The 25,581-nt window shown below is 47.1% G+C and overlaps 2 protein-coding genes across 2 annotated transcripts in view; one reads left to right on the top strand and one right to left on the bottom strand.

Moving 5' to 3' along the window:
- Positions 1 to 1,880: 1,880 nt before the first annotated feature.
- The window catches only part of rictorb (RPTOR independent companion of MTOR, complex 2b), a 63,772-nt gene continuing 40,071 nt past the window's right edge, over positions 1,881 to 25,581 (bottom strand). The window contains exons 24-38 of the mRNA XM_063011160.1: positions 25,306 to 25,382; positions 23,947 to 24,025; positions 22,819 to 22,928; positions 22,633 to 22,720; positions 22,439 to 22,531; positions 21,256 to 21,362; positions 20,761 to 21,014; positions 18,683 to 19,727; positions 10,628 to 10,805; positions 7,812 to 7,896; positions 7,518 to 7,721; positions 7,279 to 7,425; positions 6,723 to 6,846; positions 4,966 to 5,104; positions 1,881 to 2,440 (exon numbers count right to left, since the gene is read on the bottom strand). Coding sequence (XP_062867230.1) covers positions 2,366 to 2,440; positions 4,966 to 5,104; positions 6,723 to 6,846; positions 7,279 to 7,425; positions 7,518 to 7,721; positions 7,812 to 7,896; positions 10,628 to 10,805; positions 18,683 to 19,727; positions 20,761 to 21,014; positions 21,256 to 21,362; positions 22,439 to 22,531; positions 22,633 to 22,720; positions 22,819 to 22,928; positions 23,947 to 24,025; positions 25,306 to 25,382 — 2,805 coding nt within the window. The 3' untranslated portion in view covers positions 1,881 to 2,365. The remainder of the gene's footprint in view (positions 2,441 to 4,965; positions 5,105 to 6,722; positions 6,847 to 7,278; positions 7,426 to 7,517; positions 7,722 to 7,811; positions 7,897 to 10,627; positions 10,806 to 18,682; positions 19,728 to 20,760; positions 21,015 to 21,255; positions 21,363 to 22,438; positions 22,532 to 22,632; positions 22,721 to 22,818; positions 22,929 to 23,946; positions 24,026 to 25,305; positions 25,383 to 25,581) is intronic.
- LOC134330154 (uncharacterized) lies at positions 13,050 to 14,979 on the top strand. The gene is made up of 2 exons (XM_063011159.1): positions 13,050 to 14,573; positions 14,656 to 14,979. Exons 1-2 carry the CDS (start codon positions 13,070 to 13,072, stop codon positions 14,928 to 14,930), a joined length of 1,779 nt encoding a protein of 592 aa, XP_062867229.1. The 5' UTR covers positions 13,050 to 13,069; the 3' UTR covers positions 14,931 to 14,979.

A 25,581-nucleotide genomic window follows, 5' to 3' on the forward strand; every position in this document is an offset into this window, starting at 1 on the left:
CAGTAACACCCTTGGACGGGGAGCCAGTCCATCGCAGGGCAGACACACACACACACACACACATTCACCTATAGAGCAATTCAGTGTCTCCAAATAACCTGACTGCATGTTCCCACGCAGACACGGGGAGAACATGCAAACTCCGCACAGAAAGGACCCGGACCGTCCTAACTGGGGATCGAACCCAGGACCTTCTTGCGGATCAGCCTTGTGCACGGAGAGCCACACCCTGATCGGCATTATTCCTCATCTCTGCCCAGGCACCATCCATCAGCCAGCAGAGGTCGCGATCGCACCAGTTATGAGGAACCCTGGTACCGCTCATCCCACCCTGAACAACAGCCAACAAGCCGGATGGCTTGGATACGACGTATTCAAGATCCCAGCTCTGGTGCGATGCATTTATGGGACGTTTTAGGCATCGGGCGGGTCTCGGCTCTCGGGAAAACGATGCATTAGAGGATCACAGACAGCTTATGAGAAGTACCATGACGTAACCGTGCAGCTAGCAGAAGAACGTCTCGATCCTTATTGATTTATCAAGGATGATAAATATTTGACTGATTAGCTCATCAGTATTGATCAGGACGTTGGCCGGTACCCTCGTGTTAAATTAGGGCATTGTAGGGGTAGCGCAGGGGTCAAATATGAGCTCCTGGGGGGTGCAATCAAGTCCCGGTTCCACTTTAAAATAAGACTACCCTTATAAAGGGTTTATAAATGGTTAATAATTTGTTTATTAAGGGTTATTAATTAGGTTGTAAATACCTTAAAAGTCATTAATAAGCAGTTATAAAGCATAAATGGAAAGTGCAACAGGAACCCACATCAATCTGTAATGTTAAACCTCAGATCTTGTCAGATATTTATCTTGCTTTGTCTTCTCTATCAGTCAGCATTAAACCTCTCGGCTTCATCACGTGTTATTAAGTTTAACCATTTAACCACCAACAGGACGCCTTTTTAGTCATTAACGATAACGTGGCGAACATTAACATATGAAATGACTAAATTCACAAGGTCTTATCAAGATTTACTTTTACCTTGACATTTTTAGCATACTATCTGACACCTTCCTCACGGTTGGCACAGGTATTGATTAGAAATAAAAGAAGCCCATCAGGATAATGAGAGCCAAGCCAGGATGACCATTCGAGTACCTTGAGGGTGTAACTTTACTGCCTGTAATGCTGTCTTAAAGAAGATGCCACCCCACCCCAAGGATTAGAATAGTACACTTCATGTTCTTTGTACATTAGCACCTGGTAGCATTATAATCAATACCTGTGCCAACCGTGAGGAAGGTGTCAGATAGTATGCTAAAAATGTCAAGGTAAAAGTAAATCTTGATAAGACCTTGTGAATTTAGTCATTTCATATGTTAATGTTCGCCACATTATCGTTAATGACTAAAAAGGCGTCCTGTTGGTGGTTAAATGGTTAAACTTAATAACACGTGATGAAGCCGAGAGGTTTAATGCTGACTGATAGAGAAGACAAAGCAAGATAAATATCTGACAAGATCTGAGGTTTAACATTACAGATTGATGTGGGTTCCTGTTGCACTTTCCATTTATGCTTTATAACTGCTTATTGATGACTTTTAAGGTATTTACAACCTAATTAATAACCCTTAATAAACAAATTATTAACCATTTATAAACCTTTATATTTATAAAGTCCCAAATCTGCATAAAATAATGAGATTTGTGTCAGGAAGGGAGCCCGGCGTATAAACTGCGCCAGATCAGGTGAACAGAGCCCTAAAAAGAGGAAAAATAAGAACCGAATAATAATAATGCAGTGTGTGGTCGGGCGTGTCAAGTCTCTGACCCTGTGAACCCTGTTTGCTTGCGAGGGTACGAGATCAGACGGGAAGCTTGATTTTGAAGGATTCATTGCAAAATTGCAGAGAGATCCGGTCCACAGCAGAGTCTGATAGTGTTAAAATCGAAGAAGAGGACCAAAGAGAAGACGTGCGTTTGTGTTCAGTCGACAGTCCAGACTGAGCGGAGCGTAATACTCCGATATTGAACGGCGTCCGGTGGATTCCGTTACGTCGTTACGTCCGTCAGCGCTTCACGTCCAGCCGGTCAGAAGCTCGATTTTGGTTTAAATCCCGAAAGCAGGAGGTGGAACCGCTTCCGTCCTGATTTCGGGGCTTTTTGTTCAGGCAGAACCGTCGTGATGTGGCGTACCGATTCTTTTGCTCCAGACACCTTCGTTCGGGGGAAACGCCCGCGCCCGTCCCGTATCCCTGATCCCTTACACCCCTGTGTTTCCTCTTATTGCCGAAAGTCTTGGCCAGAATGAATAAGGAGTCCGGGAGGAGGAGGAGGAGGGGTGAGGGGTGAGGATGGGAACTTCAGGACTCCGGGGGAGACCTGACACTGATGGATTTGGGCGGCATGGACAGAATGCTCTCGGCTTCCTCGTAAAGCTGCGGGAGGAAAATCAGAAAGTCATAAAATGCACAGATTAGAGCTTCATCAATTAAAACCAGATGTTTTTTTCCACTGCACAGAGCACACACCCTTCTGATTCATAGAATCTGGAACCATCAGCCACCATTACAGTTGGCCCTCGAGACACTTGGGTGGGTCCAGAGCCAAATGCATATTCCGTTTATGCATTTTCTCCCTTTTAGCGCGTCCAATTGCACGATTGCGTCGTGCTTCCTCTCCACCAATGCCGATCCCCGCTCTGATTGAGGAGAACGAAGCTAACCCACGCCCCCTCCGACACGTGCGCAGCAGCCGTACGCATCTTATCGCCTACACTTTGACGAGTGCAGTGCAGCTCAGCGTTGTGTACGGAGACACGCACCCTGATGGCACTCTTTTCTCATCTCTGTGCAGGCGGCATCAGCCAGCCAGGGATCTCGATGTATTCCAGATCCCAGCTCTGGTTCCAGCGTGTGATTTTACCGCTGCGCCACCTGAGCGGCGAAAATTAAATTAAATCAATAAATTTTAATTGCCCCCTTGTGGAGGCTTTGTGTTACATCTTGTAAACCACAGTGGGACCAGATCGCCTGGGTCACGGTACAAAATGTGGGTCGTCTGAATGATTTTTGAACCGAAGTAAGGCATTATAGATGTGATGCATCAGTGATTTATTTATCCTTCCATTTTCTCCCCAATTTAGCTTAGTCGGTTTGTCTTCCGCTGCTGGTGGATCCCTGATTGCGTTTGAGGAGGGTATATTGCTGCTCACGCAAGAAGTCCTTCTTTTCGCCCATGCGTCCTGCACAGACGCCTTTATCTGCTCATCAGGGTCCTTACACACCTACATAGTCCGGTCATCCCGCACTAGCAGACACGGTGGCCAATTGGTGTCTGCTGCTGGCACTGCTAATTATGCCCGGTAGATGGCGCCCAGCGAGATTCGAACCGAGGAGTTCAGAATCTCAGCGCTGGTGTGCTAGTGGAACACTGAACTTCTCGGTTCAAAACTCAGCGTTGCCACCGGTCGGCTTGGCGCCATCTAGCGGGCATGATCGGCAGTGCCTGCAGCAGACACGTCTCTGCTAGGGCGGGATGACCGGACTATGTGGGTGGGGTCTTCAAACGCTGTGTAAGGACCCTGATTGGTAGATAGAGAGGCGCCTGTGCAGAATGCACGGGTGAAAAAGGGTTCCGCCAAGAGGCGTGAGCAGCAATATACCCACCTCGACTGCAATCAGGGATCCCCCAGCACAGGAAGACAAACTGACTACGCTAAATTGGGAGAAAATAGGAGAAAATTCATAAATAAAAAAAAAAAATAAAAGAATAAACACTACTGACAGTAGCGTCGTCATTTTTAGACGTGACAATATACAAAAGGAAACGGGTTCATTTCAGCATTCTCTCCAATAGTCAGAATCCGCTTCTCTCTGTCTTGTCTGTGCTTCGCTTCTGCCTACGTCACAAACAGTGCGTCTCATTGGCGGAACTTTGAACTTTGACCCAGTTTGCCGCTCACCTTTTCAATCAAATTGAGCTTTTAGCACAGAAACAAGTGATAAAAACCAAGCGACAAATCCTTACAGCTTTATAGTTCCAGTTTTCTGACTGAACCATCCCAGCCAAGCTGGTGCAAAACGACCCTAAAACCAGAGGCTCCACCTTGTGGAGGCTTTGTGTTACATCTTGTAAACCACAGTGGGACCAGACCGCCACTGTTTTTATTAAGTGTATTTCCTTTTGTGTTTCGTTTTGAAGCATCGTTTGTGTTGCCTGGGTCACGGTAAACAATCATGGGCAAAATGTGGGTCGTCTGAATGATTTCTGAACTGAAGTAAGGCATCTGCTCTGTAAGGCATTATAGATGTGATGCATCGGTGATTTATTTATGCACTCCCTCACATTTGTCTGCCGATTTAGCGTAGTCAATCAGTCCTCCGCTGCTGGGGGATCCCTGACTGCATTCGAGGTGGGTATATTGCTGCTCACGCCTCCTCCGACCTGTGCGCAGTCCTAGCTGCGGAGGTCTCCACTGGAGTTCTTTTCGCCCATGCATTCTGCACAGATGCCTCTATCTGCTAATCAGGGTCCTTACACAGCGTTTGAAGACCCCGCCTGCATAGTCCGGTCATCCCGCCTTAGATGACGCTGCAATGCCGTCAGTAGTGTTTATTTTATTTTTTCCTATTTTATTTATAAAATCTGAAAAACAACCCTAAAACTAGAAGCTAAAAGTTTGTAGGTTCTTATTTAACCCTCCTGTTATGTTCGTTTCTCGTCAATTTGACATGTTTAATTATCCAAAAGTGTCAGAAAAACCAAAAAAATCCCAATAATCACTGTTTATATCTCATTATTAACTCCTTCTGCTTGCCTTATTAAGTGAAATCAATGAAGTTTCATACCAAAAAATACTTTTAACTATATCTTTTTAGATTTTGAAACATTAAGACGGCTCTATTTGACCCGTAAACATAACAGGAACACGCCCTAAACTCAGTTCAGGTGAAGGTACTACCGGAACGAACTGCACGTCCTGGAACAGTTCCTGGATGAAGCGTCGAGAGGTGAGTCTGAACATGCAGTGCGCCAGCAGGTAGCAGACTTCAGAGTACAGACAGATGTCGTCGAACGCGTACGAAAACTTCTCCTTGATCCTACGGGGGATTTATTAGAGAGAAGGGAATAAAAAAACAAGCCCCAAATAGACACACATCATCATCTTACCTCTAAAATTTCACCAATCTGCGAAAGTATCCAGACCCCTTGACTTTTGGCACTCTACTGTGTAGCGGATTTAATGTTAAATGGATAGAATCGCAGTTTTTACCATCAGCCGACGCCCAATCACCCATAACCACACAGTGACAACATGCTTTCAAAAAATGAACTGAAATCTCATATTCACAAAGTATTCAGGCCCTTTATTCATTCATTCATTTATTCATTTGTAGACGGCGCTTCAGGCAGCAACTACAGCCGCATGTGTCATTGGATACGTCTCAACAGGCTTTGCATGGTGAACGTCTGTGATCTGTCAACTTCAGGTCTTTCCACAGACATTCGATGGGTTTTGATGAAGTCCGGACCATTTAAGAACCTCAAAGACAAGCCCCAAAGCCGCATGAGTGTTGTTTTGATGCTATGCTTCAGGTCAATGTCATATTGAAAGGTGAAGTGTCACCTGAGAGTTTTCCTTCTAGGATGTTCCTGCATTTGGTTGCATTCATCCATCCTTCAATTGTCCAGACTCCCTGTTCCTGTTACCTGCACAGCATGATGCTACCGCCACCACATTTCACAAGGACAGGATGGTATTAGCCAGGTGATGAGTCAAAGGACTCTAGATATATGAGGATGCTTAACATTGAACACATAGGCTTCCGTCTTGCCATAAAAGTCAGATTTATGGAGTGCTGCAGGGACGGTTGTCTTTCCAACAGGACTTCCAACAGCTCTTTTAAAGTGACCGTTGGGTTTTTCTGACCTCCTTGACCAAGATCCTTTCTACCCAGATGCCCAATCTGGTCAGACGGTTCATGGTCAAAAGATTGTGGTCACTGCGGTCCTGGGAACCTTCAACACCCTTTTTGGTCCCAAAGATCCACAGTTGTGCGTCACACAGTTTTTGAGTGGTCTTGTATGAGGTTTACTTCCAGGACGTTCTTATATTTAGCTGCATTCATCCATCCCTCAATTGTCCAGACTTCCTGTTCCAGTCACCTGTATAGCATGATGCTACCACCACCATGTTTCACAAGGATTGGATGATATCAGCCAGGTGACTGTTGGGTTTTTTCTTGCACAGATACCCAACTTGCAAAAGATGTCCAACTTTAGAAAGGTTCATGGTTGTGCCAAGCTTCCTTGGATGGGATGGGATGGGATGGGATGGTATAAGGCAGGTGATGGGGCAAAAAGACATGACAGACGGTCTGGGTCTCTTTCTGCTGCCTCTGTAACATGCAATAGCATAGCTGGAACTGGGCCCGATGCCTGCTCACATGGAACCTAGTGTAGCACTTCATATTCGACACAGCTCCGTGTGGGAACCAAACACTGGCAGGTGATAAGAAGCGGCCTCAGATTGTATAAACGGGTAAAAAAGATCAATGTTTTTTCTTTAAACCTGACTACAGTCCAAAGCATCACAGCGAGAGGTCTGACTACCTTCTGAATAAACCCTATCAGCTGCTAAAATTACCAAACTAACATCCACATGCCTAAATAATACCATCCGAACATAAACAACCGGGTGCTGGGCTGGAAACTTACGTGAGAAGTCCGGTCTCGTGTCCTTTGGTTCCTACCGATGAGCTGAGGTTAATGACCAGACGTAGCACCTCTTTCCTCAGCAGCACTCTGCAGGCTGGAGCATCTTCTGGAATGGTCTTCACCCCTAATGGAGCGACAGGTTTTTACAGCCTTATAATATAAGAGCTAGATATTTAGCACTATATGCTATGCTGGGTGGCACAGCGGCCTAATGCCCAAGCACGTCAGAGATCAGGGTTCTAATCTCAGCCGTGACCTGGTCGGGCGTCTGACAGACACGATTGGTCGTATCTGGGGGTGGAAGGTTGCACCGGGATATCTCTCTATTTTTAAAATACTTTGGATTGTGCTTGTGGGAATTTGTGCCCGTGCGGTCAAAAGAGCATTTGTGTGGTCAGGCGCTGATGATGGCCTGGTTCCCAGATTCCTTCATGGTCTGTATGATCCTGGTCGAGGTCACATGGGTCTGGTTCATTGGGGGAAAGGCAGGACACACACATGGCATTCAAACATCTGACCTAATGCGCTAGTGCATCATCACCTGGCTCAGTCTTACCCAGAACCAGCTCCGTGCTGCCTGCGGATCCCTGCGACACCGCGTCGCTGCAGCCCGACACGCCCGAGAACTTGGAGTGCGGCACGACCTCGAGGTGGTTGTGCATGGGCTGGCTGCACCACTCCGAGTACGGCCCGTCCGCGAAGTCTGGGAACAGAGAGACGAGACGGGAGTAGAACCGAGAACCTTACCACGACCTCGGTGTTGATACGGAGCACCGGGAGGACGGTGCGGCTCACCTGGGCGACTCTGCGCGGGGGTGTGAGCGTTACAGCCCAGCACTTTGCAGACCACGCAGTACAGGCAGTTCTCCTCGGTGTGCTCCTGCAGACCCGTGTCCTCGGAGCCCAGGAGCTGCTGCTGGTCCGCCCGGCTACCCGCCATCAGCTCGGTGATGCTGAGCTGGGACTTCAGGACAGAGTGGCGTGAGCCATCACCGGAACCTGTCAGGAAGGAGGATGAACCACGACCTTCAGCCATACGTGACGTTTTACAGCTGAAAAGGGACGAGCTAAAAGCTAAGCTATATTTACCATCCGAGTCTCCGGAGAAGAACCTGGCAGATCTGTCTTCTGACGGTGGACTCGTTCTTTTTTGGAAGTACGGAGTCTCTTTCATCTACCAGAAAAGAAACAAGTCATTAAAACGGGAGACTCTAAACTACAACCTGTGGACCTTTAGTAAAATCCTAGTTTAAACACTGGGTGGCGCTATAAACCAGTCTAAACTGCTCCCCATTGACTTTCCCCCACAACTCGATCCTGAACTTCTGGATGGACATGAAGGCTCCAAAGAAACTAATAAGAACCATAACATTAAAACCACCTCCTTGTTTCTACACTCACTGTCCATGTTATCAGCTCCACTTACCATATAGAAGCACTTTGTAGTTCTACAATTACTGACTGTAGTCCATCTGTTTCTCTGCATGCTTTGTTAACCTGCTTTCTTCAATGGTCAGGACCCCCACAGGACCACCACAGAGCAGGTATTATTTAGGTGGTGGATCATTCTCAGCACTGCAGTGACATGGTGGTGGTGTGTTAGTGTGTGTTGTGCTGGTACGAGTGGATCAGACACAGCAGCGCTGCTGGAGTTTTTAAACACCTCACTGTCAATGCTGGACTGAGAATAGTCCACCAACCAAAAACATCCAGCCGGCAGCACCCCGTGGGCAGCGTCCTGTGACCACTGATGAAGGTCTAGAAGATGACCAACTCAAACAGCAGCAATAGATGAGCGATCGTCTCTGACTTTACATCTACAAGGTGGACCGACTAGGTAGGAGTGTCTAATAGAGTGGACAGTGAGTGGACATGGTGTTTAAAAACTCCACTCATACCAGCACAACACACACTAACACACCACCACCATGTCCGTGTCACTGCAGTGCTGAGAATGATCCACCACCTAAATAATACCTGCTCTGTGGTGGTCCTGACCACTGAAGAACAAAGCATGCAGAGAAACAGATTGACTACAGTCAGTAATTGTAGAACTACAAAGTGCTTCTATATGGTAAGTGGAGCTGATAAAATGGACAGTGAGTGTAGAAACAAGGAGGTGGTTTTAATGTTATGACTGATCAGTGTATATATATACAGTGTATCACAAAAGTGAGTACACCCCTCACATTTCTGCAAATATTTTATTATATCTTTTCATGGGACAACACTATAGACATAAAACTTGGATATAACTTAGAGTAGTCAGTGTACAGCTTGTATAGCAGTGTAGATTTACTGTCTTCTGAAAATAACTCAACACACAGCCACTAATGTCTAAATAGCTGCAACATAAGTGAGTACACCCCACAGTGAACATGTCCAAATTGTGCCCAAATGTGTCGTTGTCCCTCCCTGGTGTCATGTGTCAAGGTCCCAGGTGTAAATGGGGAGCAGGGCTGTTAAATTTGGTGTTTTGGGTACAATTCTCTCATACTGGCCACTGGATATTCAACATGGCACCTCATGGCAAAGAACTCTCTGAGGATGTGAGAAATAGAATTGTTGCTCTCCACAAAGATGGCCTGGGCTATAAGAAGATTGCTAACACCCTGAAACTGAGCTACAGCATGGTGGCCAAGGTCATACAGCGGTTTTCCAGGACAGGTTCCACTCGGAACAGGCTTCGCCAGGGTCGACCAAAGAAGTTGAGTCCACGTGTTCGGCGTCATATCCAGAGGTTGGCTTTAAAAAAAAGACACATGAGTGCTGCCAGCATTGCTGCAGAGGTTGAAGACGTGGGAGGTCAGCCTGTCAGTGCTCAGACCATACGCTGCACACTGCATCAACTCGGTCTGCATGGTCGTCATCCCAGAAGGAAGCTGACGCACAAGAAAGCCCGCAAACAGTTTGCTGAAGACAAGCAGTCCAAGAACATGGATTACTGGAATGCCCTGTGGTCTGACGAGACCAAGATAAACTTGTTTGGCTCAGATGGTGTCCAGCATGTGTGGCGACGCCCTGGTGAGAAGTACCGAGACAACTGTATCTTGCCTACAGTCAAGCATGGTGGTGGTAGCATCATGGTCTTGGGCTGCATGAGTGTTGCTGGCACTGGGGAGCTGCAGTTCATTGAGGGAAACATGAATTCCAACATGTACTGTGACATTCTGAAACAGAGCATGATCCCCTCCCTTCGAAAACTGGGCCTCATGGCAGTTTTCCAACAGGATAACGACCCCAAACACAACCTCCAAGATGACAACTGCCTTGCTGAGGAAGCTGAAGGTAAAGGTGATGGACTAAACCCAATTGAGCACCTGTGGCGCATCCTCAAGTCGAAGGTGGAGGAGTTCAAGGTGTCTAACATCCACCAGCTCCGTGATGTCATCATGGAGGAGTGGAAGAGGATTCCAGTAGCAACCTGTGCAGCTCTGGTGAATTCCATGCCCAGGAGGGTTAAGGCAGTGCTGGATAATAATGGTGGTCACACAAAATATTGACACTTTGGGCACAATTTGGACATGTTCACTGTGGGGTGTACTCACTTATGTTGCCAGCCATTTAGACATTAATGGCTTTGTGTTGAGTTATTTTCAGAAGACAGTAAATCAACACTGCTATACAAGCTGTACACTGACTACTCTAAGTTATATCCAAGTTTTATTTCTATAGTGTTGTCCCATGAAAAGATATAATAAAATATTTGCAGAAATGTGAGGGGTGTACTCACTTTTGTGATACACTGTAGATAGATTGCTCACTGAATTGCTCTAGGATTGATAAGACGGCTCATAGTGCAATTTAACCAGTGAACACGAGGTGCTTGATCACTACATACGTATAATAGAAGAATATGGAACGTTTAATATAGTGGCGAGTATGGTAAATAAATAGGTGAGTACCTGAAACATGCTGTTGATGTCCATGGGCAGGGCGAGGCCGATGTAGTCGTCGGAGCTGCCGTAAGTGGCGCTGGACACCATGGAGCGCACAGAGGACGAGCGCTGCAGCGTGGTCTGGCTGATGGGACTCAGCAGGTCCTCCTTATCCAAAGACGCGAAGCTCAGAGCCTTCAGGAACCTGCGCACAAACAGGGGCGCGGTCAGGGCATGAAGAAAACGACACATTTAATTATCGGAACCTTGTGGGTAGAGGAGTAGCAGATTCCACAGACGACTACCTGCTGCTGAACATTTTCCGGGTCATGCAGTTTCGCATGCCCCGCATTCGGACGCAGAGAAGTCGGGAATAACAGGGTTCACTTCTGGAAGCATCGCATTTAATGCAGGGGTTCTAATGCACGCAGGAAAGGTTCTGTTCAGTCTACCGGCTACGCTAGCTCATTCAGATCGTCGGAGGGAACGGGTTCTCTCGCCCGCTCTTAAAAGGGTTGAAGTGTATGCCCTATACTGCTGCAAACTCCTAACTAATTTATATCTGTACTAAGCCCTCTGACTCTCTGCCTCCTGATTCTCTGGTCAGTTGTCTGGTTGATATAAACCATCCTTTTCGCTTCTTCGTCCACCCTGAAGAAAATTGCTCCCCCCCACACTATCTATCCCAGGCTTTATTACATCTTCAGTGACCCAGGTTCGTAACCTTGGTGTGATTTTAGACTCTACGCTTTCCCTGGAGGCCCACATCAATAACATCACAAAAGTAGCCTTGTTCCACCTAAAGAACATTGCTAGGTTACATCCTTCTCTCACTGACCCTGTGGCTGAAACCCTCATACATGCATTCATTACATCTCGACTGGATTACCGTAACTCTGTGCTGGCTGGGCTTTCTTCCAGCAGCTTAAAAAACTTCGGTATGTTCAGAATTCAGCAGAAAGAGTTCTTACTTGCACTAAACTTGCTTTTATCTCCAGTAGGGTGGACTATTGTAATGGTCTCTTAACTGGACTTCCCAAAAAGACCATTAAACAGTTACAGCTCATTCAGAACGCTGCTGCTAGAGCTTTAACTAAGACGAAGAGAACTGAGCACATCACTCCAGTTCTAAAATCTCTACACTGGCTTCCGGTTAGTTACGGAATAGAATTTAAAGTGCTGCTACTGGTCTATAAATCACTGAATGGGTTCGGCCCAGAATACATCTCAGAAATGTTTAGAGAATATAAACCCAGTAGATCTCTTAGATCCATGGACTCAGGTCAGCTAGTCGAGCCCAGAGTTTAAACTAAACATGGTGAAGCAGCATTTAGCTGTTGGGCTGCATAGAACTGGAACAGACTGCAGGAGATATTAGATGTTCCTCAAATGTAGAAATCTTTAAATCCAGGTTAAAAACTTCTCTTTTTTCTTGGGCCTATGATTGAGCTTGAAATTTTTGCTATTACGAATCAACTCCACTCACCGTCTTTGGATAAAGAAGGAGGATAAGTACAACCGTCCCGGCCGTGAAGCATGGGGGTGGAAACATCATACTTTGGGGTGCTTTTCTGCAAAGGGGACAGGACGACTGCACCGTATTGAAGGGAGGATGGATGGGGTCATGTATAGCCAGATTTTGGCCAAAACCTCCTTCCCTCAGTAAGAGCATTGAAGATGGGTCGTGGCTGGGTCTTCCAGCATGACAATGACCCGAAACACACAGCCAGGGCAAATAAGGAGTGGCTCCGTAAGAAGCATTTCAAGGTCCTGGAGTGGCCTAGCCAGTCTCCAGACCTGAACCCAATAGAAAATCTTTAGAGGAAGGTGAAGGTTTCTGTACCAAATATTAACTTCTGTTTTTCAATTGTATCAAATACTTATTTTATGCAATAAATAAATAAATAAAAAATTAATTATTTGATAATCATACAATGTGATTATCTGGATTTTTTTAGATTCTGTCTCTCTAGTAAATGTACTATTAATATTAAAATGTAGGAACGTTATTAATATATAACTGTGTGGGACTGAATTTTAATTATAAATAATAAAACATAATAATAAAATAAGTAATAAATAGTGCAGATGATAAATAAGATAATAAATGCACTAATAATATTAAAATGTAGGAACGTTATTAATATATAACTGTGTGGGACTGAATTTTAATTATAAATAATAAAACATAATAATAAAATAAGTAATAAATAGTGCAGATGATAAATAAGATAATAAATGCACTAATAATATTCAAATGTAGGATTTTATTCATATATGACTTTGTGTGATGGAATGTTTATATTTAAATTCGATGACACTGAAGCCTCTACATCACCACTTGGTTACTGTTGCTACGTCCCGTCAAGGTTCTACTGTGATGTCATACCTGTAGAAAGGTATATAAGGCAGCGCGCTGCTGCATTCTCATCATTCTGTGTTTAGACACCGAAGAGAACAGTTGTTATTATGGATCGTCTGTGGACCTTGTTCCAGATACGCCGCCAGGGCTCTTGCAGCCCCGCCGAGCTGGAGACGCCCAACATGAACGGGGCTAAAGAGAACAAAAAGGGGAAGAAAACGTGGAAGAATATCTTCCAGAAGCACCGTAAGCCTAAAGCAGGAAAGGAGGGCCAAGGGCCCCAGCAGCCAGAAGGGGATGAGGGTCTGGAGCTACGCTCCGGCCAGCATAAGACCAAGCGCAATATTTACATGCTCTTGATGGAGGAGGAGCTCGGCCCTGACGCCGATTCTCTGATATACATCCCCCTGGATAGGCCCAGTGATATCAGCCTGGATAAATTCTGGGATGATCATTCTTCTGGAGACAAGAAAAAGGGACAGAAAAAGTGGAGGAATATCTTCAAGAAGAACCACAAGCCCAAAGCAGGAAAGCTGCCGAAGAAGGCTTTGGAGGGCCAAGTGCCCCAACAGCCAGAAGGGGATGAGGTTCTGGAGCCAAGCACCAGCCTGGATGAGACCAGGGGCAACACTTACATGGTCATGTGTGGGAAAGTGCTTGACTCTGAGTCCGATTCTCCAGCAAACATCAGCCTGGATAAGCCCAGGGACATCAGCCTGAATGAAGCCGGGGATGATGATCTTTCTCCTGTACACAAGAAAAAGGAAAAGAAAAAGTGGAGGAGTATCTTCAAGAGGAACCGCAAGCCCAAAGCAGGAAAGCTGCCGAAGGAGGCTTTGGATGGCCAAGTGCCCCAGCATGATGAGACCAGGGGTGAAGCGGAGATGCTCCTGCCAGTCAGAGAGCTCGAAGCTGAGCCTGAAGCCCCGGTTAACACCAGCCTGGATGAGACCAGGGGTGAAGCGGAGATGCTCCTGCCAGTCAGAGAGCTCGAAGCTGAGCCTGAAGCCCCGGTTAACACCAGCCTGGATGAGACCAGGGGTGAAGCGGAGATGCTCCTGCCAGTCAGAGAGCTCGAAGCTGAGCCTGAAGTCCTGGTTAAAACCAACCTGGATGAGACTAGGGGTGAAGCGGAGATGCTCCTGCCAGTCAGAGAGCTCGAAGTTGAGCCTGAAGCCCCGGTTAACACCAGCCTGGATGAGACCAGGGGTGAAGCGGAGATGCTCCTGCCAGTCAGAGAGCTCGAAGCTGAGCCTGAAGCCCCGGTTAACACCAGCCTGGATGAGACCAGGGGTGAAGCGGAGATGCTCCTGCCAGTCAGAGAGCTCGAAGCTGAGCCTGAAGACCTGGTTAAAACCAACCTGGATGAGACCAGGGGTGAAGCGGAGATGCTCCTGCCAGTCAGAGAGCTCGAGGCTGAGCCTGAAGCCCTAAAGAACCTGGAGAAGACCAGCCTGCTTGAGTCTGAGAAGAGTGGAGACACTGAAGCTGATTTACTCAGCGAAGATAATGACGGTCGTATCACCGGAGAAAACGGCAAGAGAAAAAAGACCAGGAGAGGAACCCGGGGACGCGGCCGGAAGATAAATTACAAAAAGAAGGATAATAACGGTAAATAAAAGGAAACGGATCAACATGCATTCACGTACTGAAACCACTGTGGGATCTGATCTGTATCATTCTTTTATTTTAGGATCTGAAATGATAAACAAGGTGAACGTGGAAGCAAAAGCTGAGGTCGAGATGAAGAATGTCCACCCTGAACAGAAGGTCTCCACCACTGTGCTGAAACATGACCAACCTCTGGATGAGGACAGAATGCAGCTGATGGGTCGAGGTGACCCAGAGGACAGCATGCGAGAGGAGAAGATCACACAAGGCATTCAAGATCGCGGCCGCAAAATCAAAGGAACGGAACCAGGTGCTTTTTACAGTAAACGAGAAAAAGCTCCACGTCGACCTCAATAAGATCAATGTGTGCACTAATAAAACTAATAAAGTTCAACAGTAAACCATTCTCCTTGTGTCTGTTTGTTTATTTTTACCCTCCTATTCTGCACTCATTACCTGTATTTATTGCACCTGTTTGAACTCGTTACCGGTATAAAAGACACCTGTCCACACACTCAATCAATCACACTCAACCTCTTCACTATGGCCAAGACCAAAGAGCTGTCTAAGAAGGAGGACAAGTACAACCGTCCCAGCCGTGAAGCATGGGAGTGGAAACGTCATACTTTGGGCGTGCTTTTCTGCAAAGGGGACAGGACGACTACACCGTATTGAAGGGAGGATGGACGGGGTCATGTATCGCGAGATCTTGGCCAACTATCTCCTTCCCTCAGTAAGAGCATTGAAGATGGGTCGTGGCTGGGTCTTCCAGCATGACAATGACCCGAAACACACAGCCAGGGCAACTAAGGAGTGGCTCCGTAAGAAGCATTTCAAGGTCCTGGAGTGGCCTACCACCTCGTGCTACGTGTACCACAGTTTGAGAACCACTGCTCTACACCATAAGACTGCAGTTACAGCGATTACGTCAGCTGAGGCGGCACAACCCGCTAGCACGCCAGCTAACGGCTCCCTCCGTGTCCCGAAAACGCTTCAACTGTCCCTGACGCCCCAATTTACAAATAAACGACACTTGTACAATTACACCTTCATACAAATTAAACATCAATGAGAATTTATTCACTTCATAAATTGAAAAGAACTTCGTCGGTTTCTCCGTTTTATTATTCGTCCGCCACGTTTGTCCTTTTTTGTGAGAAAATTCGTGCCGCACTGAATGCTGGGATTGCCCTTCAGCGCTGAGGAGGCGTCGGACGCTCCCCCGTCATTCGGTCAGATCATCACTCAGAATTAAGGCGCCTCAGTAGGAGCATTTTGAGGGATCTAAGAATTTAGACACGCCCTCTTCTCAGGAGTGTAGGATGAAGTAACAGACCCATAGGATGCAATTGCAGCCGCATTAAGGAATTCCTTTGGCCTGCCCACCCTCAGACACAGCCAATCGTGTCCTTGTAGGCTCCTAGCCGGTTGACGAAATTGGAATTTGACTAAATTGGGAGATGAAAGGAAAAACAACATGAAAAATGCACCATCAGATATCCTTCCTTGGGATTTTCCACTGTGAAACGGCTCACGGATTAGAAAGCATGATGGTTTGTTGAAGTCGTTTCAGACTTTGAGCCGAGGGCTTGTGAAAGATCTACTTGATCTCAGACCAGGAACAGGAAACTGAGTCAGAGAAGCAGAAGGTTTACCGAAAGGCCAAAACAGCGACCTCACCCTTCAGAAAAAGAGGAAGTGGGGTTGAAGAATAAAAGAACTTACGGCATATCGTCTCATTACAAACAGCCAAACAAGCAAGGGTTATCGTGACCAGGTCATAGGTCAGGCTTACACGGACTGCTGCAAATAATAAGGAACAGGACTCGACTGTATGCCAACGTCACTGCCGATGAAAATACAGCGAGTCCTCCTACAATCCAGTGGTGTTCATTATCACATGATCTGTACGTGTGCAACGTCAGCTCAGAGGTTTAGGTACTGGACTATTACTCGCAGGTTGCGAGGTCAAGCAACAAAATGACCAAGTTGCCACTATTGGGCTCCAAAAGCCACAGACCCACAATCCCTTGCATTGGTTTTGCATCCAAACCCAGAAAAACACGCCTGTCTGTCTGTCTATTTAACTCGAATCAACGCTACACCTCCTCTTTCCTTCTGAGCCATGTAAACAAAGGGGGTAAAAGTGTTAATGCACATGAGAAGCTTTTTGTGCTTCGATCGCCGCGTCAAATGAACTCGCTAATGCCAAGTTCACACTACACGACTTTCCAAGTGGTCAGGTCGCTGTACAGTTCACACTATACGACTGAATCTCCTGCAATCGGGAGTCTTTCAGTCGTTGTATATTTCACACTACACGACTGATCGGCGATAGGGGGTTTCACACTACACCATCCATCACCAACTGGAATCGCAGACGAGCTTCTCTGGTCTCCCTTTTTTTCTTTTACAAAAACACACGTGAGAAGTGACGAGAAGTTTAATGATACCACGTCCAAAAAAATGAACGTCAGCAAGTAGCGAGAGATCAAAGTGTTTGTGCGCTGATGTGCAGCGTAATATCAAGTAGGAAAAATAAATGAATCTGAGTGGATTTGGCAACACGAACAGTATATGGCTTGTTCTGTAGTAAGTTTTGCAATGCAGCGTGGGTATTATGTTTTGTAGAGGACGATCAAATCAGAAATACTGTAAAAAACGTGTGTGTGTCGGTGTATCCTGATATAAACTATATTAATTAAGCCCCTGTCCTCTCCTGCATTTCCCCTCACGCCGTATCCTGTGTTCTCATTGGCTGTTCGACATGTCACTCATTCCCAGTTGCCCGTCTGAGATCAGATATCTGGCGTGCTAGAAAACTCGATCCAGTCGCCGAGCGCTCGGGGAGCCGGTCGGGTCGAGTTGTTGGATAGTTCACACTTAGCGACTGAGAGCCGAGTTTCGATCGCCGAGCGAACGCGGAGTTGCTCCCGACCCGGAAAATCAATCGCCGACCAGTCGCCGAGCGAAAATCAGGGCAAAAATCGTGTAGTGTGAACCGGGCATAAGGAATACGGTATTGTAGGATCTTCGGATTAAGAAGCTCAATGAAACAATACAGACGTGCAGCATGGCGCTGGTGCTGCTGTGGTACCATCAAAGCTCTGCACAGTGAACAAACCAGCTTTTAGTTTTGTGCCAGATTTAAGTATCACCAAACGTTTGATGATTTGGGTCTTGGAAAATCTTTAGCTTTCCTCTGAAAGCTCTACAATCGGCCTCTGACCGCGCTTAACGCCGGCAACCAGTGACTGAACCAAATACGACTTACTGTAGGTCACGCACATAGCAAGTAGTGCTGAGGGAATCATATGAACGCTTACGTGAATGGAAACATTGTAGGAATTAAAAAGGATCATTTTTAAACTTAGTTTTTAATACGATGCATCGACTTACAATATTGGCGTCGACCAATCGCAGCAGCCCTAATATTGAACCTCCAAAATACTTGACCTTTTCCTTTGTTTGTTTGTTTGTTTGTGTTTATTGCCATTCCAGCTCAATTAGGCCATGTGCATGGCATTAGAGGTGGGTTCAAAACCAAGTTTAAGCTAAGTGAAAGTTAATGTACTATAATTTGGCTTTTAATCTTTAGGTAATTCAACAAATTCTGGATTTTTTGTGGGTTACTGCATTCGAAGAGGTCTTTCATATTTGTGTCTCTGTAAAATATTTTTCTAGTATCTTCGATGGATGTGTTTTATTGACAATTGTGATCCACAGTATTGGCAGTTTGGCGCATCTTCCCCCAAGAGAAGGTGTCTGTGCGTCAGGGCTGAATGTCCTATACGGCATCTCGTTAACACCGTTTGGTCGTGTCTTTCTACTGGATACTGGGTAGAGGTGTGTTACGATTCCATTCCAACCTTTTCCTGTATAGTGGAACCTCGTTATTCGTACACAATTTATTCTACAATTCAGCTGTTTGAATTGCAATTTGTACAAATTATGAATCAAATTTAAATAAGTTAAGTTTATAATTGAATAATTTGAGTTACTACACGGAAATGGCACCCAACTACAGGTGTGAAAACACACTTAAGCTTAAGTTTAAGCCTGAAGTTATTAGTGTGTGTGTGTGTGTGTGTGTGTATAAAAATACAGACCTCCCTGGTGTGAGCCAGCGGGAATCCAGACTCCCGGTTTTCATGGTGATGGCGTCGGTGAAGAGAACGTCCTTGGCGGGTGAGGCGAGCGCCTCGCTGTGCGAGAGCGACGCGTGAATGCGCTGCTGCTGGAGCCGTTTCAGCGTGGCGTACCCCATGGCGTCCCTGGGACTGGTGTACATGAAGCTGCAGTCCGTCAGACTGGTCATGGTGGTGACGGAGGGAGATTTGAGCGACTGCGCCCGGCGCGGCAGCGTGTGCGACGAGCCCGGCGGCACCAGCACCACCGAGTTGGATTTGGAGAGCGGGAGGTGATTGGACTGGGGCGTGAGGGAGTGCAGGGTGCGGATGGTCTGCGCGCTGACCACCGTGCTGAGGCTGACGCAGTCCGTCTCGACGGCCGAGGAGTCCGCGGCGCCGGCCGCCGTCTCCCTGGACGGGCTGGAGCTCATGGAGCTGATGCCGCTGGTCGTGGTGTCCGTGTTGAAACTCTGGCTCCGACTCTTGAACGGGGCCCCGGAGGAGGGCCCGTCCCCCGCCAGTCTCTCTCGGCTCGTCTGCTCTCGCTGCACGTCTCCGCCGGCCAGGTTGCGTTCCGAGACCCGCTGCGGGCGAGACTCGGGCTCGCCGACGCCCGCCGTGCCGTCCTGGTTCACGTCGCCCTTGCTGCCCACGAAGGACGTCTCGAGGGTGACCGACGGGCTTTTGGGGAGGTCGGAAAACACGGGGCTGAAGACGTCGCCCTGGCCGGGCGAGAACACGGAGGGTTCGGTGACCGTCCGGTTTCTCCGCAGGCCTCCCGTGATGGGCTCGCTGTGCAGTTTGTAACTGCTGCCACTGCTGCTGCTGCTGCTGCCTTTGGGGTCGCTGGTGCTGCGCGGCTTCTTCCCGGAGAGCGAGATGAGGAAGCGGTTGCGGACGAAGCGGCTGGACGCGAGGATGGTGAAGGGGCTGCGGTCCTTCAGAAGTTTGGACCTGAAGTACAGCGGCTGATCCTCAGACAGCTCCGACCCGTCTAACTTCTCGTCGTCCATGATGTACATACCTGAAAATCAGAAAGATGGCTTGGCAAAGTGCGAATATGAGACGAATCTGCATCAGTGTGGAATAAGCGTCAGATCCAGGGTTACGGCTCCACGTGTATCTGCGCTTATCTGGATTCTCCTCCCTGTTTCACTTTTAAACTTGTGTTACAGCTCGAGCTTCTGAGAAATTGTGAGAATCAGATTCTCCCAGAGTCTAAAACGCTTCTGGTTCAAAATAAAGCTTAACGTGGTTTAATGTAGTACATTTACTTTTATCCAAAGTGACCTACAGTACTGTGACAGTATACTATCTAAGCAATTGAGGGGTAAGGGCCTTGCTCAAGGGCCCAACAGTGGCAACCTGGCAGTGGTGGGGCTTGAACCAGCAACCTTTGGATTACTAGTCCCGTACCTTAACCACTAAGCTACAGCTGCCCCGAAAAATCCCTATATTTACATTTTTCGGCATTTGGCAGACGCTGTTATCCAAAGTGACTGCAACTGAATCCGTTGATGGTTAAGGGCCTTGCTCAAGGGCCCAACAGTGAAAAGTGGTGGCAGTGGTGGGGCTTGAACCAGCGACCTTTGGATTACTAGTCCCGTACCTTAACCACTAAGCTACAACTGCCCCGACGACAGTACTGCGACTAAATCAGTTCATGCTTAAGAGCCCAACAGTGAAAACCTGGCAGTGGTGGGGCTTGATCCAGTAACCTTTTGATTGCTAGTCCCGTACCTTAACCACTAAGCTACAACTAGGCTAAAAGAAGGAGACAGGAGCACTAATCTTCTCTCCACTAATAAAATTCCTCACTCGTTTTAGTACAATAAGTCACGTTAAGCTTTGAGTCGCTTTTACAGCATCATATCAAACAGTTCGTCTCATTGAAGGCGCTTTGAAAAGATCAGCTGCAAACTGGGTCAAAGTGCAATCGGGTGAACTGCTGAGTGGCGCAGCAAGCGTAAAAACATGAGCAAAATAGTGCCCTTAAAACCCGGCACGAACAAGCCAGAAGTTCCTAAAGTTCCCAGTCTGGAAAACGAGGCACTTACTGGGCTGGGTGGAGTCGCTCTCACTGTTGGGTCTGGAGCTGGTGGACTCGGAGTTGAGACTGAGCGTGCTGGGGACCGACGAGAGGAGCGTGGGCGGCGCGGGCGGCTGCTGCTGCTGCTGCTGCTCCACTTCGTCGGGCACCACGGGCCACTGCTGCCGCCGACTGTGCCTGACCGCATCCCAGCCCTGCAGCTTCAGCAGCTCACAGCCCTGCTTGGTCTTGGAGATCAGACCCAGCACGTACAGGCACGTCCTGAGACGAGAGAGAACGGAGAGGACACAGAATCGATAAAAGGACTTGAAGGGTGGAATAGTGATCGGTAGGTTTCTGGTTCAAGCCCCACACCCACCAATGTAAATCTAGAACAGTTACTAACACCAGTTAACCAGGCAGGTTGCCAAGTCATATATAAAATCATGTAAACCTTTGATTTTAACTAATAAAGGGTTTAATCGTTTTTGTCGCATTACTGACTGTATTATTGGTTACTTACCCTCTTATGGACAGAACCTCACAGTGGTGGGCCAAAGCTATGACGTCTGGAATCACATTCTCCTCCTGAAGCAGGTTGAGACCCCAGTTTGACGTGCCAACGTTACCCTAAAAAAACCAAGCAGACACTCAGGGTTAAGGGCCTTGCTCAAAGGCCCAACAGCAGCAACCTAGCAGTGGTGGGGCTTGAACCAGCAACCTTTGGATTACTAGTCCTGTGCCTTAACCGCTAGGCTACAGCTTGCCTGTTTTACTGATTTCAAACAGCAAATAAAGAAAATAAAGTATGTAATACAGCCAGAAATGTAGTTCCACCACAAGAGGCCGCAAAACGACAGACGTTACTGTAATGTATTGATGTGAATCGGGGTCAGCATGGGCGCTAATGTTGCTCTTAAGTCTCAAATTTGGTCATAACTGTAGTCACTTTGGATGGATGTGTCTGCTAATTGCCACAGATGTAAATGTAAACGTGTGGGTCGGTGACTGTGCGCATCGTATATGGTGTGTGGCTTTCAACCAATCAGATTCTTCATTTGTTCCTCATTTCTTCTTGTTGTTTGTTTATTACAATCTTTGGTTCCATTCATGACAGGACAGGTAGTCACAGGTTACCCATGATTCATCAGTTTAACTTCAATGTCAAACACCTTCATGGCCAATTTTGTACTGTGTTTCCAATTCGTCTCACTTACAGTCTTGTGTACTGTGGGAGGAAACCGGAGCTCCCGGAGGAAACCCACACAGACACGGGGAGAACATGCAAACTCCTCACAGAGAGGAAATTGAACCCAGTGAGGCTTCCCACCGAGTCATGCCTTGTTTTTCATCTCCTATCTTCATCCTGGTCAGGGTTGTGGCGGGCCGGTTCCACCGGGAAACACTCGTATGCACACGCAGGAGGATCAGCCTGGACAGGGTGCCAGTCAAACGCAGGGCTTCGGGAACCTGCAAAGCCAGTTGTGTTTGTGTAGATGCCCGGCTGGCCAGTAGCGGTTAGTGGGCTAGCGTAACAGATGGCTATTTGAGCTCGCTGGACACCTCATTTAAAAAACAAGTAGACTTAAAGTAACGTGACCTCTATCTTCAGCTATTCCATCAGCTGCTCCTCTGAGAAGGCTTCTCGCAATACTTTATCATCATAAACAAACTTCTAAAGCACTAAAGCAAACCAGTGTACTAACCAGGGCCCAGAGAGCAGCTTTCAGTTGCTTGATGCCCTCCCACGTGTCCAGCACTGGGGAACGCACAGTGTAGCTCAGGTCTGGTACCACATTCTATCAACGAAAGGAAAAAAAAACAAGAGAAAATGTGAAGGTTTCACGAAATAAAACAATTTTATATCATCATGTCCGAACCATTTCGATTCTGATCTTACCTGAGCTTCTAGGAGATGGCAGCCTGTCTTATCATGTACAAGCTGACCATACAGATGCACGGGAACGTACACGTTCGGCCTCTGCAACCTGGTGGGGTGAAAGAAGAGCGGCGAACTCGATTAAACACAAACAGAGCTTGTATTGTTTCTAATAAAACATCAGCTGGGAGGAAGGTGAGCGCAGACCTTTGGTTGCTCCGTCGTACGTAGTTGTCCCCGTCGACTGGTTTGCGGTAGGTAGTGAGCGCCTCGTTCAACTGCTCCTCTATCAGGTCCACGTACTTTAGGTTATATTCCTGGAAAAACGTGTGGAGAAGAGTGTTAGCAGCTTCTCACTGTGACTGAGAAGGATGCTTTAGTATAGACCGATCAGGCATAACATTATGACCTTCTTCCTAATATTGTGTTGGTCTTGCTTTCGCTGGCAAGACAGCCCTGACCCGTCGAGTCATGGACTCCACTATACCCCTGAAGGTGTGCTGTGGTATCCGGCACCAAGATGTCAGCAGCAGATCCTTTAACCCCTGTAAGTTGTGACGTGGGGCCTCCATGGATCGGACTTGTTTGTCCAGCACGTCCCACAGATGCTCGATCGGATTGAGATCTGGGGGATTCGGAGGCCGAGTCGACACCTCAAACTGGTTCTTGTGCTCCTCAAACCGTTCCTGCTTTGTGGCAGGGCGCATCATCCTGCTGAGAAAGGCCACAGCCATCAGGGAATAGCGTTTCCTTGAAAGGGTGCACGTGGTCTGCAACAACGCTTAGGTAGGTGGTACGTGTCAAAGTAACATCCACATGGACGGCAGGACCCGAGGTTTCCAGCAGAACATCTCCCAAAGCATCACATGCCTTCTTCCATGGTGCCCATGTATTCTGGTCGCTGTTCCTTCTTTGGAGCACTTTTGATAGATACTGACCACTGCAGACCGGGAACACGCCACAAGCGCTGCAGTTCTGGACATTCTCTGACCAAGTTGTCTAGCCATCACAATCTGGCCCTCGTCAAACTCGCTCAGATCCTCACGCTCGCCCATTTTTCCTGCTTCTAACATCAACTCTGAGGATAAAATGTCACTTGCTGCATAATATATCCCCCCCACTAACAGGTGCCGTGATGAAGAGATAATCAGTGTTATTCACGTCACCTGTCAGTGGTCATAATGTTATGCCTAGTCGGTGTATGTTCTGGTTTATAAGGGACAGTGGTAGTCTAGTGTGTAGAGCTTCGGATAACTGGACAGAGAGTGTGGGATAAACAAAAGCACAAATATAAATATAACATATATAAAATTAATAAAGAAAGAATGAAAGCACCTTCTGCCATTTCTCCAGCTGCTTTGTGACGTAGCCTCTCTCGTTGAGGTAGGAAAATCCTTTCGGAATGGACAAGAACCTGCAGGGACAGAAACAGAATATCTGAGAATGAACCCCAGGAGAATGTTGGTTGGCTGGCACTTGTTTCCAGACCACCACGTTGGCATTCATTTGTATAGAGTGTGTAGTAGGAATGTTTTAAAATTCTGAGCAGTTTCAATTTTTTTAATCTACACTATATGGCCAAAAGTATCTGGACACCTGACCATGAGCTTGTTGGACGTCCCATTTATAAAAAACAAATACTATAATAATAAAGTGACCGCTATGTGATCTTTTCTGCTATACCAACAGCCGCTCTGTGACTTTAAAAGCCCATTCAGTCATAAGACGACAGCATTCGTATGACTGGGCTCTGATGTTGGGTCAAGGAAGCCTCAGTTGGGCGCCCATGTGGTGTTTTTAACTGCAGTTTCTGTCGTTTTACCCCGAGGTCCTTCTGATGGAAACCTGTTTACCCGCCCGAGGTTGAGGAATGAAGTCGAGACTGCCGTGCCGACGATGCTGCTCCTGCCGGATGTGACGGGAACCTGGCGTGTTTGCACCGAGAATGTCCAGAACTCACTACAGACTTTATTACAGAATGGGCTGAATAATAACTCTTATTTATTTATTTATTTATTTATTGCCAAATCTTATTCATTTAAAGTATCATCCAGATCAAAAGTGGATCAAATCAAAATTATCCAGGCAAAATTGGCAGTGCCTGCAGCAGATACTTATTGGCCACCGTATCTGCAGGGTGGGGGGCCCTGATTGGCGGAAGAGACGCCTGTGCAGAATGCACGGGCGAGAAAAGGAGGGCTGTACACGTGTCAGAAGAGGCGTGTACAGTGAAGTGCTCTCCTTTGATGTAATCGGGTATCTCTCAGCAGCGGAAGACAAAAGTGAGAGCGCGAAATCAGGAGGAAAATGGGGGAGAAAATGCTTTAAAAAAATGTTTTAAAGTAAGAAAACCGCAGTTGATGTTTACATTTTCAGCATTTAGCATACGCCTTTATCCAAAGCGACTTACGGTGCTCTTAGAGCCCAACAGTGGCAACCTGGCAGCTTGAACCAGCGACCTTTCGATTACTAGTCCAGTACCGTAACCACTAGGCTGCACCTGATGTTCCAGTTCATTCGAGTTCATTCAGTGGGACTGAGATCAGGGCTTTAAACCCAGACGCACAGTCATGCTAAAACAGGAAGGGGTCTTCCCTAATCTGTTGCTGCAAAGTTGGAATTGGCTGAAGCTGTGCCCCAACACATCTTTAGTTCACACAGTGTTTGTAATGAACTGTAATGAAATCAGCTTACCGTAACAGCAGGAGCACACCCTTGTCCCCGAGGTGAGTCAGTGCAGGCTTCAGCTGGATCAGTGCATGAAGATTTGCCTTCGGGAGCAAAAGCAAGACACGTTTTTCACTCCGATTCATTTCCACCACCTGCTTGTGTTCCGAATAATCGCTGAATGTGCTGGAATGACTGAACTGCACTAGTTTTCAGAGCAGTGAACCATTTAAGAGAACCCTCATCACCCCTAATGCGAAAAATTATTATAATGACACTTGCTAGATCATTCCTACGACACAA

This window comes from Trichomycterus rosablanca, chromosome 16 (genome assembly GCF_030014385.1).
Source record: "Trichomycterus rosablanca isolate fTriRos1 chromosome 16, fTriRos1.hap1, whole genome shotgun sequence".
Lineage (NCBI taxonomy): Eukaryota > Metazoa > Chordata > Actinopteri > Siluriformes > Trichomycteridae > Trichomycterus > Trichomycterus rosablanca.

Coding starts and splice junctions, on each gene's coding strand:
- LOC134330154 (XM_063011159.1), top strand. CDS start 13,070: ATGGATCGTCTGTGGACCTTGTTCCAGATACGCCGCCAGGGCTCTTGC. Junction 14,574..14,655: donor CAAAAAGAAGGATAATAACG/GTAAATAAAAGG, acceptor CTTTTATTTTAG/GATCTGAAATGATAAACAAG.